This window comes from Neltuma alba, unplaced genomic scaffold, assembly GCF_004799145.2.
Source record: "Neltuma alba isolate B1F8T4 unplaced genomic scaffold, ASM479914v2 tig00010614_pilon, whole genome shotgun sequence".
NCBI classification, from domain to species: Eukaryota; Viridiplantae; Streptophyta; class Magnoliopsida; order Fabales; family Fabaceae; genus Neltuma; species Neltuma alba.
The window spans coordinates 960819-973768 of record NW_021635471.1 but is presented as its reverse complement, the minus strand read 5'-3'; the positions used below and the strand labels follow the sequence as shown (position 1 = coordinate 973768).

The 12950-nt window shown below is 31.5% G+C and overlaps 2 protein-coding genes across 2 annotated transcripts; both read right to left on the bottom strand.

Annotated features, from left to right (window-relative positions):
* Positions 1–688: 688 nt before the first annotated feature.
* LOC114757662 (uncharacterized) lies at positions 689–1825 on the bottom strand. Its single transcript, XM_028946746.1, has one exon. It carries the CDS (start codon positions 1823–1825, stop codon positions 689–691), a length of 1137 nt encoding a protein of 378 aa, XP_028802579.1.
* Positions 1826–5166: 3341 nt separating this feature from the next.
* LOC114757608 (pentatricopeptide repeat-containing protein At1g62670, mitochondrial-like) lies at positions 5167–7765 on the bottom strand. The gene is made up of 2 exons (XM_028946689.1): positions 5956–7765; positions 5167–5517 (listed from the first exon to the last, which is right to left on the bottom strand). The coding sequence occupies exon 1, from the start codon at positions 7762–7764 to the stop codon at positions 5962–5964; it is 1803 nt and encodes a 600-aa protein (XP_028802522.1). The 5' UTR covers position 7765; the 3' UTR covers positions 5167–5517; positions 5956–5961.
* Positions 7766–12950: the final 5185 nt, after the last annotated feature.

Here is a 12950-nt window from a genome sequence, read left to right as displayed (position 1 = left end):
ATAAAGAGACTGCTTATTGCCCAGTAGAGCTAGGTGGTCCATATCTCGGCATGACTTCAAACTGCTGTCTAATAGTCATTAGGTTCGACAGGGCTATGGATAGGCTCTCTTTTAAAGAACCTAGATCAGGTGGGTCATTAGCCTCCAGAAAAGACGCATCCCCTGGATCATAGACCGAAACTGACCCATTACTTTGCGTTATAGGCCCATTAGCTGCATCATTCTTCTCCTTATCAGTCGCAATGTCAACATGGACTCTCTGTTGTGCGAAAAAAGGAAGCCCATCAACTGTGGCTACCTGCTTTTTATTTTCCAAGCCTAGTCGTTCCTTGGCCTTAAGCAAAAACCCCATCTCATTTTGCCCTTTCACTTTAAACTTAGGTAAGCTCCTCTTGTTTTTAGATTCCACTCCTAGCCCAACTTTGCGTAGCCCACTAGTGGAAATCTCTTTTCTTAGCCCAACCATCTTTATTGAGGTAGGAGCATTTTCTGTATTGCTAGCTTGCTCTCTCGGGTCTGCATTAAATCGTAACTCTGATGCTTATACCTGGCTCCTGTTCTCATTCAAATCTTGCGACATATCCGGTCCCTTATTTTCCTATAAAGAAAGCGCTTGAAACCGAGATCCTTGATTCTCAATCCTAACAGTCGGTCGTGAATCTCGCCAACTCTTTACTCACTTTCCCTTTCAGCTGTTCTGATCGTCGTTGTCTCCTTGGCCTCTGGACCACCATCCAAGAGTCGTAAACCGCCGTAGGTGCACCTGTCGCCGTGCTGCTTTCTCCTTTTTTATTTCTGAAGTCATCGCATATGATTCTTCTGAATTTCCTGCACTTGCTGGATCTATCTGAGTCGTTTTGGGTACTATGATTTTCGCTTCTGGGACCTCAACTCTCTTCTGCGGACAGAGGTCTTTATCATGGCTATATCTTCCGCAGCTAAAACAGATGAGATGGATGCCTTCATACTGAATTCTATGCACCTCACCATTAATGAGAACCATTGACCGCAAGGGTGCACTCAAGTCAAGTTCAACACATATTCTTGCAAATCTCCCCTTCTTTCTTTTATGAGTTGCCGTGTCAACTTTTAATACTTTTCCCACTTGGTTGCCCAGTACGTGGAGGATGCCTCTGTCGTAGTAGTCTAGGGCCAACTTGGGAATACGAATCCAAGCTGCAATCTTTGAAACTTGTTCCTCATCTGGATCAAAATCTAGTTTCCAAGGTTGAACTGCGATATAGTGATCAAACAATAACCACAACCCTCCGGTTAACGCCAATTCATAATCAGAAGCATTAGAAAATTTCACCGCAAAGAAACCAGACCCCACATCTATTGAGTCAATGTCACCTTGCTTTGCCCACAATTGTTTCAGTTTATTTTCAAAGTAGTCGGGATTGATCATTCTGCCCAGCAACTTGACAATCAGCGTATTCTGCCATCGCAAAGCTAGCCTTTCTTTTTCTTGCGGTAGTATAATCATGTTAGGTCCGTTCACCGTCATAGAAACCGAGATTCGCTCCTTCCGCCGGTCATTACTCCACCAATCCTCTTCTTCCTCCTCCATCGTTATTTCCTTCGTGACTGCCTCCTTGAAAGATTTCCATGTCGTGCTAGCTGTTGATGGAGTTTTGCCCTTATCCGATTCAGTAGCTCTTGCTTGATTATCATCTGTCATCCACTCTTCAACCCTAGGAACCAATCGTTGCTCCAGCGAGAATATAGTCTCTCCAGCCCTCACTTTCTTGTGACTCCTATCCAAAGCATCATGCTCCTCCAACGTCAGTGCCGGCGAAGGGTTTTCATTCTCTCTCACACTCATGGGGGAAAATACCTCCCAGTAATCTTTACAATTAAGGTTTTAAAAATTTGTTTATTAAATAAGATGGAAAAAGGTGATTTTGAGAACAGATTTTGAAAGAATAGATTCTAAAAAAAATAATTTTAATAAAATGAGAATGTTTGGACAGTTATTATCAGAAGTATGTTTTTAAGTACAAATTAGCAAAAGGTATATAAATTAACATGATAGTTACACAAAAAGATTAGATTTTAATTTATAGTTTTATTTGAAGTAATAAACTTGTGAATATTTTTTTTTTTTGCCAACATAGTAAATGATATATAAGAATATAATTAATTAATTGTTAGTACGTGTATATATATCTATAAAATATAACATTAAATATGTTTTTAGAAAAATAAATATTTTTGGCCAATAGAAAAATATTATTTCACATTAAAAATTATAATCATGAAATTGTTGGCAATATTCCCCCATACTCACCTATGTACTATTGCACTTGTTTGTCCACGTGTTATTAGGTCACCTGTCGACCCAAGCCACCTTAAGGTCTGACTACTACGAAGTTTCAAGGCCATCCCTTTGACATCCATAATAAATTAATAATTACTCCAAGCATCAGTTTTTAGCTCTTAGATCGGAAATATTTTTACTCTTTCCAAAACCATTGTTTCGGAGGATAAAACTATGATTTCAACCCAAGCCACGGTTTTTCAAAAACTTAAAATGTTTGGATAGTTTTGGACTAAAACTATAGTTTGGGTCCAAAAATGCTTTTTGATGAATTGCCAAACACTAGTATAGTGGGTCTCTTCAAGGCTAACGTGTCTCAGAAAATAGATAGATTTGATAAAAAATCATCATCAAATGAAATTCGCTTTTTTTTATAACTTGATCAGTCAATTTTCTGGAAAATCAGTATCCAATTTCAATTTTAAAGGACTTTGTTTATTTCGAGAACATGAAAAGATGGATTCTGAAGCTAAAAATTAAGTTGGTTCATAAATAAAATTTTTATCAAAGAGATGACAACTCCTCTTATCAAAATAATATGCTTTAATAAGTAATTTATTAGTTGCTATGATACTATATCATGTCTTTAATATAAGAGTTTGTTTAATTTTTATTTTGGTTTTAAATATAAAACCCAAATCTACTTTGTTTTTTATATTTATCCATTTTTTTAAGGTAATCTTTGTAATAATGATAGTTTTAGCTAATATACTTGATTAGTAGGGATATTTTAGGAAAGATAACACCTATTTATTATAAATAACTAACTTAACTAATTTTTCTAATCTATTTAAAATAGTCAATTAGCTCTTATATTAAAAACTGGAGGTGGTATCATGTTATATTGAATTTGTTATTGAATATTACTTCCTTAGATTCTATATATAAGATACATATAGTCAAATTAGAAAGATAAAAAATTAGTTAAAGGTTTTAAATGTTTAAGATATGCATTTGATCCTTAATATAAATGCTAGTTTGACATTCAATTTCATTCTAAACATGAGATCTCAATCCACTTTCTTTCTTATATTTATTCTTTTCTTTTATAAAGTAGTCTTTGTAGTAGTTACACATATTCAAAATTTTATCAAATAATTAATTTTAACTAATACACTTGATTAGCAAGAGTATTTTATGAAAGAAAATATTTATTTATTAAAATTAATTAACTCCGTTAATTTTTTTAATCTACCTAATTTAGTAACTTGCTCTTATATTAAAGATAGAAGGTAGTATTTATTTTTCCAGTCATACCATTATTAATAAAGGGACATCAAATTGATGGTTCAAATTCAATTTGCGATTTATCATTTGTTAAACTGTTGAGTAATTAAAGGAGTATATTAAGAATACAAGTTAAAAAAATTTCAACAATTGGTGTCCAGACAATATTTACTATTATTCCCTGAAGAAAATTACTATAATATTATGTTATATTCAATTTGTTATTGACTATTACTTTGTTCGTTTTTATATATAAGATACAAATAATCAAATATAAACAAATGGTTAAAATTAATTAAAGGCTAGAAATGTATAAAATGTGCATTAATTTTTTTGAAATATACTATTATTTATGAAGAGGGTGAGAGAGAGACTGAATGAGAAATCAAGATGAGAGGAAGTCTACCCAGAGAAGGAATAGAAATAGTGGAAAAAGCGAATTAAATTTTTAAACATATGCAAAGTGTAACTTATATATGAAGCCAGATGGAATAACTTCATTATACTTCTCTAGTCGTTAATATAAAACCTAAATAAGATATTGATGTTGATTATATATACAAGTGATTTTATATGTTTATCAATTTTTTCTTAAATTAACTTTACTAATATTCCCTCAATAATAATTAAGTAAAAAAAGCAGGAAAAGAATTTAAAAAAATGATTAGGACATTTCATAAAAAAAAATATTAAATAATTTAACCAACATCTTTAACATATTCAAATTAATTAATTAAGTTTTACATTACGGGAAGAATATTAATAAAAGGACACCAAATTGATAGTTCAATTTGCGCTTGATTAAACTGTTGAGTATGCACATGCAAAAAGGATCATATTTTAAGTGTGGCCACCGTTTCATGAGGCCTCGATGCTCCATAATTGTCTCTTTTTTTCAGGAGCTTGAGGTTGAATAATAATTAATTTAGTATCAATAGCAATATGAATATTTTAAAAACAAAAAGGTTAATACAAATTTTGGTATGTTAAGTTTACCTTCATTTTAGTTTCAATCTCTTAAATTTTAAACCATAAGTTTTGATCACTCAAAATGTTTTTAATTTAAAATATTGTTCCCTATAATCCAATAAAAACTTAGACCATTTTTTCCTGGGACTAAAACCTATAGTTTTAAATTTGAGAAACCAAAACCAAAATGAGAGCAAATTTAAAAGATAAAAAATTATATTAACCAAAAATAAAAAGAGGCCTCCCCTTTCTTCGATTTTACAGGGTTCACCTGACACAACTACATTTGTTGAATAACATGAAGTCGGGAACCATCTCCCGGATCAATTAAAGAGGACACTTAAATTGTTTTGAAGAAGCTTGAAACCTCACAAATAGCCCTTTCATTGTTTTGATAAAGGACAACTTTATTAAAAAGCCTAAACGTTATTAAGAGAAGGAAAGGAGAAGGAACCAAATGCACAAGCCAGGCAAGCAAACCAGAGGCCCAACAGATCAACAAACAAGTGACTAGGGCCAGACAAAAGTTAACAAAAACAAAACATGACAAGAAATGCGAAGATCATCATACAGCAAGCGTAACTGATGAATATATGTGAACTGCAAAAATTGAAAATTTTCAATATTTATAAATTTTGTTATTTTGAATAAACCTCGAAAGCCATTATATTAAATTAAGGTGAAACACCAAAGTACAAAAAACATCAACAGAACTTTCATCAAACACCAGCCTTTCAATGAAGGGAGGGGTACCTCAAGGGTCTAAAGACCAATGCTTCCTCAATGATTTAAATAAAGAATCAGCGCTATAATTACCTTCCCTATAAATCATTCAAAACAGAACATCCCAAACTCGTGAAACCATTCTTCTTGCTTCTTCACTGATGTCTCTAACCGGATGATCACAGCAAGTTTCCCCAGTCAAATAGTTCATTGCTTTTGAGCACAATCTGGAGAAGCTTGGCCTTTTCTTGTACCCTTTTCAAAGCATACAGTCAGACCTGCAATAATCCACATGATTTCGGTTATTATTAAGGCATTAACTGTATTCACCCATCTTTCTGCGGAAACGAATCACCCACTCCCCCATCACATTCTTCATGACTCCACCGAATGAACTACTTACAGAGACACAAACTGACCCATCTATTTCTAACTTGGAGTATTTTTCCGCCATCAATCTCCGTAAAACCTCTTCATTGCAAGTATTATACCATTTAAAACCATGAGTGGCGCCAAAGTATCAATTTAGAGATGCATGCACGACTCAAAGCAACAAATACAAGATCTACCGCCAGAGAGAATACTGACCAACCAACTTGAAACAAAATCACGGTGTGCTTATGGTGTTGCTCATAGTGTGGTTATGATAAAGTCTATGAAGGATTAATATCACACTTAATACAAGTAAAGCATAAGATAAAAATAGAGCATTTCACCTTGTTTTACTGTTTCAGAAGACCTGTGTCTATCATTACATGAACAAGAATCTCTGATTTGTCATTCTGATTTTTCATCAGAAGAGCTCCAACAAGTGTTGTAAATGTCACCAAATTAGGGAGGCAGCCATTCTCTTTCATTTTTGAAAGCAATGCCAATGCTTCATCAAAAAGGCCTTCTTTGCAAAGTCCATTCATCATAATGTTGTAAGTATAGATATCTACATGATGACCTTTGGTCAAAAGAAATTCAAAGATGTCTTGTGCCAATTTTAACCTACCTTCTTTGCACAAACCGTCAATTAGTATGTTGTGTGAATGCATTGTAGGTTGTATTCCTTCATTGACAATATGTTGATATAATGCAATTGCCTCGTCAAGATGTCTCATTTTGCAAAATGCATCCAATATGATATTGTAGGTTATTATATTAGGAGCGTGACCATTGCGACGCATCTCATAAACAAAATCTTTCACATATGACATTCTCTTAGCTTTGCACAAGCCATCAATAAGAGAGCTGTAAGTGACTATATCAGGCTGCAAATTTTTGCAACGCATTTCTTTAAACAAATCCAGGGCTTCATCCACCATTTTTAATTTACAATATGCATTAATCAATATATTGTAACCCCTAACATCAAGTGTCAAATCAGCTTTGATCATCTTATTGAACACTGCTATGGACTCATTAACATCATTCCTCATACAATAGCCATTCATCAAAGAACTAAAGGTAATAACATCAGGTTTTACACAACACTTCATCATCTTAGCGAAAACAGCTTCAGCTTCTATGATCCTTCCTCTTTTGCAAAATGCATCAATTATTATACTAAAGGTATGACGAGTAGGAGTGATGTCTTTAATGACTATTTTATTTAGCATCCTCAGAGCTTGGTGCAATTGGTTGGTATTGGAGAAACCATGGATTAAAGTGTTGTAGATAACAATATCAGGAGATATACCTTGACTGATCATCTGAGAACACAATTCAGATGCCTGACTTACTAGCCCTTCTTTACAAAGGCCATCAATGACTGTGGTATATATAAACAAGTCGGGCTTAATTTTAATTCTCTGTCTCCCCATCATTTGAAGCAACTTAACAGCGCATCTTGTTTGTCCAGTTTTACAAAGCCCATTAACTATGATACCATAGGTAACCGAGCTTAAGCAAAATCCTTTTGTCAGCAAGTCATCGTGGAAATCCAGTGCTTGCCCTACATCTTTCATGCAGAGTCCTTTCATCAACGTATTCATTGTTACCGTATTTGGTCGATAACCCCACTTGAAAATCTTCCCCGATGAAGAGAAAGCAGAATTGATATCGCCCACTTGACAGTAGCAATTGATCAAAATGTTCAGTGTAACAAAAGATGGTTTGAACCCTTTCAATTCCGCCTGGGCATAAAGTGAGATAGCAGTGGTGTGGTGTTTGGTCTTTGCAAGTGATCCCAAAATCTTATTAATTTCGATAATGGAGGGCGGGGGAGTCATGGAGAGCAAGCGATTGAAGGAAGCTACGGAGTCTCGGAGGCTATTAGGGTCTGGGGAATGAGAATGAAAACAAAATCGCAGCTTGAGGAAGGAAGGGAGAGAAAGAAGGAAGGCAAATGGAGGAGATTGCAGAAAGAGAGCAGATTTAGGGAAGGCATACCTTAAAGCAGCAGAAGAGAACAGCATCTTCAGGTGAGATTGGAAGAGGAATGCGATGCACAGAAGCTCCTTCACCAACTGGGAAACGGCAGAAGCATATGCTGGTGGAATTGAACCGAAGAGATTGAAGGAGGCGACTCTTTTTTTCATTTTTGACGTCCGCCATAGTACAGAGAGGTAATTTTCTTTTTCGGCCTGATCGTGCATAGAGATAATTACTTCATCTAGTTTTCCTATGATTTTGAATTCGGCGTTTTTTTTTTTTTCAAATGGTTGGCAGAAATAAAAAGGCATTAGCTTTTTGATTATGTGCTTATATATATATTTTTTCAATTATAGGTGATAAATATAGATCTTAGATAAAGAAGAAATTAAAGGTATTATCTTTTTGTAAAAATTTATTTAATGAAAACAGATATTCTCTTTCTAGCCTCCCTTCTAGCTTCAATTTCTCCTCTACGGAAGAGGCCCAAGCTAATATTCTCTGAAACGTAGTGCTGGGACAGGAAATCAATCAGGCAATTTTCTAACCGCCCTGTTTGGGAGGACTTAGGGAGTGTTTGGATAGAAACCAAATCATAGTTTCAGAAGTGTTTTTACGAATTACGAAATAAATATGTGGAAGAAGTTACCTCGTTTTGTGAAAAAGTGTTTCTGAAACTGTGGTTTTGAGAATGCCAAACAGCCTCTTAATTTGAGCTAAAAGTTACTTGTTTTGGACAGAAGCCTAATTGAGAAATGAAATACAGTTTGTTTTTCATAAATTTCACTTGAAGCTGCAAGAATAAGCTTATTTTTTGAAGAGCTTATTAGCTTAAGGGCAGAATTAATACTCCGTTCCCGGCTCCTACAGCCCGAAATTGTCGTGCTGATGGCAACGAAGTATCATTATCCAATTGTTCTTTTTGTCTCTGTTTCTTAACATTTCAGAACAAGCGCAGCAAGGTCCAAATATTTAATATACAATAAAAAAGAAATAAAAAATTCACTCATTAAATTAATTATGTAGAATCATTTTTTAATCATGTTTTATTATTTATTAAAACTCACACTCATTTTAGTAATTTTACAAACAAACTTATTTTTACTCAATCATAATCCAAACAACCTTTTACTTATTTTTACTCAATCATAATCCAGACAACCTTTTACTAATCTCATTTTTACGGTCTTCATTTTTCTATAATCTGATTTATTTTCATTTTATTTTGATTTTTGCAGAAAAAATGCCTGCTGAGTGAAAGCTACTGATATCATGTCTTTTAAGAATTAATATAGAGAAAAATGAGTATTTATTAAAAAATCATTAATATTTTAAATAATTTATAAATATATATATTAATTATTTTATTCAGTTTTAGTTTTTTTGCATATATTATACTTTCAAGTGATCGTGAAAGTCGAGTGCTTGCCCTACATCTTTCATGCAGAGTCCTTTCGTCAACGTAGCCATTGTTATAGTATTTGGTCCATAACCCTACTTGAATATCTTCCCCATTGAATAGAGAGCGGATATGATGTCACCCACATGACCGTAGCAATTGATCAACATGTTCAGTGTAACTAAAGACGGTTTGAATCCTTTCAATTCTACTTGCACAGAAAAGTGAGATAGCAATGGTGCAATGTTTGATGTTTGCAAGTGATCCTAAAATCTTGTTAATTTTGACAATGGAGGGTTGGGAACTCATAGCGATTGAAGAAAGCTACAGAGTCCCGGTGGCTGTTAGGGTTTAGGGAATGAGAATGAAAACAAAATCGTAGATTGAGGAAGAAAGGTGGAGAGAGAGAGAGAGAGAAGGAGGGCAAATGGAAGAGACTGAGGAAAGAGAGGAGATTTAGGGAATGCATGCCTTGAAGAAGTGGAAGACAATAGCATTTCGGATAAGATCGTAAAAACCAAAAATGATCAGTACGAAAACGAGTTATTTAGATAAATTCAAATCATGGTTTAGAAAATATTTCTGAAAAAAAGGTAATTTTGATAATAGATTTTGAAAAAAAACGATTTTAATAAAATGAGAGTGTTTAAATATTTGTTATTAGAATCACTTTTTTAAGTACAAATTATCAAAAAGTATATAAGTTAATATGATAGTTACACAAAAAGATTAAATTTTAATTTATAGTTTTATTTGAAGTAATAAATTTAAAAATAATTTTTTTACCAACATAATAAAATATATATAAGAATATAATTAATTAATTGTTAGTATATATATTTATAAAATTTAACATTAAATACGTTTTTAAAAAAATAAATATTTTTCTAACAAAAAAATATTATTTCATATTAAAAATTATAAACATGAAATGTCATGATACAATGAAAGTTGGCCATATTCCGCCATACTCACCCATACTCACCATTGCACTAGTGCACTTGTTTGTCCACGTGTTATTAGGTCACCTGTCGACCAAAGCCACCTTGAAATCTGACCACTACGGAGTTCCAAGGCCATGCTTTTTACATCCATAATAATTACTCCAAGCACCAGTTTTTGGCCTTTAGAATTGAAATTTTTTTTCTCTTTCCAAAATCATAGTTTAGGAGGATAAATCATGATTTTAACTCAAATCATAGTTTTCCAGAAACTTAATAGGTTCTATCTTTTTAACCATAGGTATTTTTTCGGAAGTAGTATGGGTTAATGAGGCCTGAAAAAGTGTTTGGATAGTTTTGGACTAAAACCATAATTTGGGGTCGAAAAATAAATTTTAGGAATTGGCAAACACTGGATCTCTCCCCCCATACGAAGCAAAATCAATTTGTGTATAATTATAATTTAACTTATTCTATTAATTATTATTTTATAGTTTTATTTTGTTTGAAGGAATGAAAACATATATTTTATACTCATCAACTTAACTAATTTATAAAGTTATCATTTTGAATTAAGTTGGTTCATAAATAATATTTTTATCAAGAAGATGACAACTCCTTATACCGAAATAATATGCTTTAATAGGTTATTTATTGGTTACTATGATACTACCTCATATCTTTAATATAAGAGCTTATTTAATTTTTATTTTGATTCTAAATATAAGATCTAAATCTACTTTGTTTTTTATATTTATCCATTTTTTTAATGTAATATTTGTAATAATGACAGTTTTAGCCAATATACTTGATTAACAGAAATATTTTAGAAAAAATATCACCTATTTATTACAAATAATTAGCTTAACTAATTTTTCTAATCTATTTAAAATAATTAACTAACTCTTATATTAAAGACAGGATATAATATCATATTATATTGAATTTGTTATTGAATATTACTTCCTTAGATTCTATATATAAGATACAAATAGTCAAATTAGAAAGATAAAAAATTAGTTAAAATTAATTAAAGGTTATAAATGTTTAAGATACACACGGCCTTTGATCCTTAATATAAAAGCTAGTTTAACATTAAATTTCATTATAAATATAAGACCTCGATTCACTTTGTTTCTTATATTTATTTTTTTATAAGGTAGTCTTTGTAGTAATTACACATATTTAAAGTTTTATCAAATAATTAGTTTTTAACTAATACACTTAATTAGCAAGAATATTTTATAAAAGACAACATTCATTTATTACAAATAACTAACTCTGCTAATTTTTTTTTAATCTTCTCAAATTAGTAACTCGCTCTTATATTAAAAACAACATGTAGTACTTATTTTTCCAATCATTCCATTTTTAATAAAGGGACATCAAATTGATGGTTCAAATTCAATTTTTTCTTAAATTAACTTTACTAATATTTTCCCAATAATAATTAAGTAAGGAAAGCAGGAAAAGAATTAAGAAAAATACTTAAAATATTTTTTTAAAAAAATATTATATTAATTAATTTAATTAACATCTTTAATCTTTAATATGTCCTTAGAAAAGGAATATTAATAAAAGGACACCAAATTGATAGTCCAATTTGCGCTTGATTAGACTGTTGAGTATGCATATGTAAGAAGGATCATATTTTAACTCTAGCCACCGTTTCATGAAGAAGCCTCGAAGCTCCAAAATTCTCGCTTTCTTTCAGGAGGTTGAGGTTGAATAATAATTAATATTAGTATCAATAGCAATATGAATATTTTAAAAAAAAAAACTAACACAAATTTTCGTTCTTCAAATTTACTTCATTTTTGGTTTTAATTTTTTAAGTTTTGAACTATAAGTTTTAGTCCCTCAATTTTTTTTATTTAAAACATTAGTCTTTATAATCTAATAAAAATTTAGATTATTTTGCTCTTAAAAGGATTAAAACCTCTGGTTTGAAATTTGAGGAACCAAAACCAAAACCAAAATAAAAACAAATTTGAAGGACTAAAAATTATATTAACAAAAAAAAAACAGAGGCCTCCCCTTCGATTTTACAGGGTTCAACTTTAAATAGACACAACATTTGTTGAATAACATGAAGTCGGGAACCATTTCCTGGATCAATTAAAAAGAACACTTAAATTGTTTTGAAGAAGTTTGAAACCTCACAAATAGCCCTTTCATTGTTTTGATAAAGGACAAGTTTTTTCTTTTTGATAATATGATAAAGGACAATTTTATGAAAAAGGCTAAACGTTATTAAGAGAAGGAAAGGAGAAGGAACCAAAAGCACAAGAAGGGTAAGCAAACCAGAGGCCTAACAGATCAACAAACAGGTGATCAGCGCCAGACAAAAGTGAGGGAAAAAAAACCGGACATGACAAGAAATACGAAGATCATTATACAGCAAGCATAACTGATGAACACATGTGAACTGCAAAAATTGACAATTTTCAATATTTATAGATTTTGTTATTTTGAATAAACTTTGAAAGCCATTATAACTTTGAAAGCCATTATATTAAAGAGTAAAATACTATAACCTCCCTTACATTTTGTCTCAATTACACAAACCTCCCCTCTATTTTGAAAATATACATTTAAATCCAAACCTTTAATTTTGTTAAGAGTATTTCAAAAATATGTTTTTTTTAATTCAAATTTATATTGAAATACTTTCTATTTGCTAAATTACCCTTCATAATACCAAATCCCAAAATCTTAGTTAAAACTATATCGAAGAATTTAAGATTTTCTTCTTAACCCTAATTTTATTTATTTTTTTTTGAAAATTGTTGTTTGTTTAATGTTTTTATTGTATTAGGCCAAAAATTAAGTAATTTAGTTAATGCAAACATAAATTTACATAATTTATATAAGTTTCCAAACTCGCATAATTTATATTATGTGATGAAAAAATAAGCATTCAAAATATTTTCTAGCCTTTTAAAAAAATCTTAATTTTCAATATTTCATGAGGAACTAAAATTATATAATTCTGTAATATAATTGAAATTAA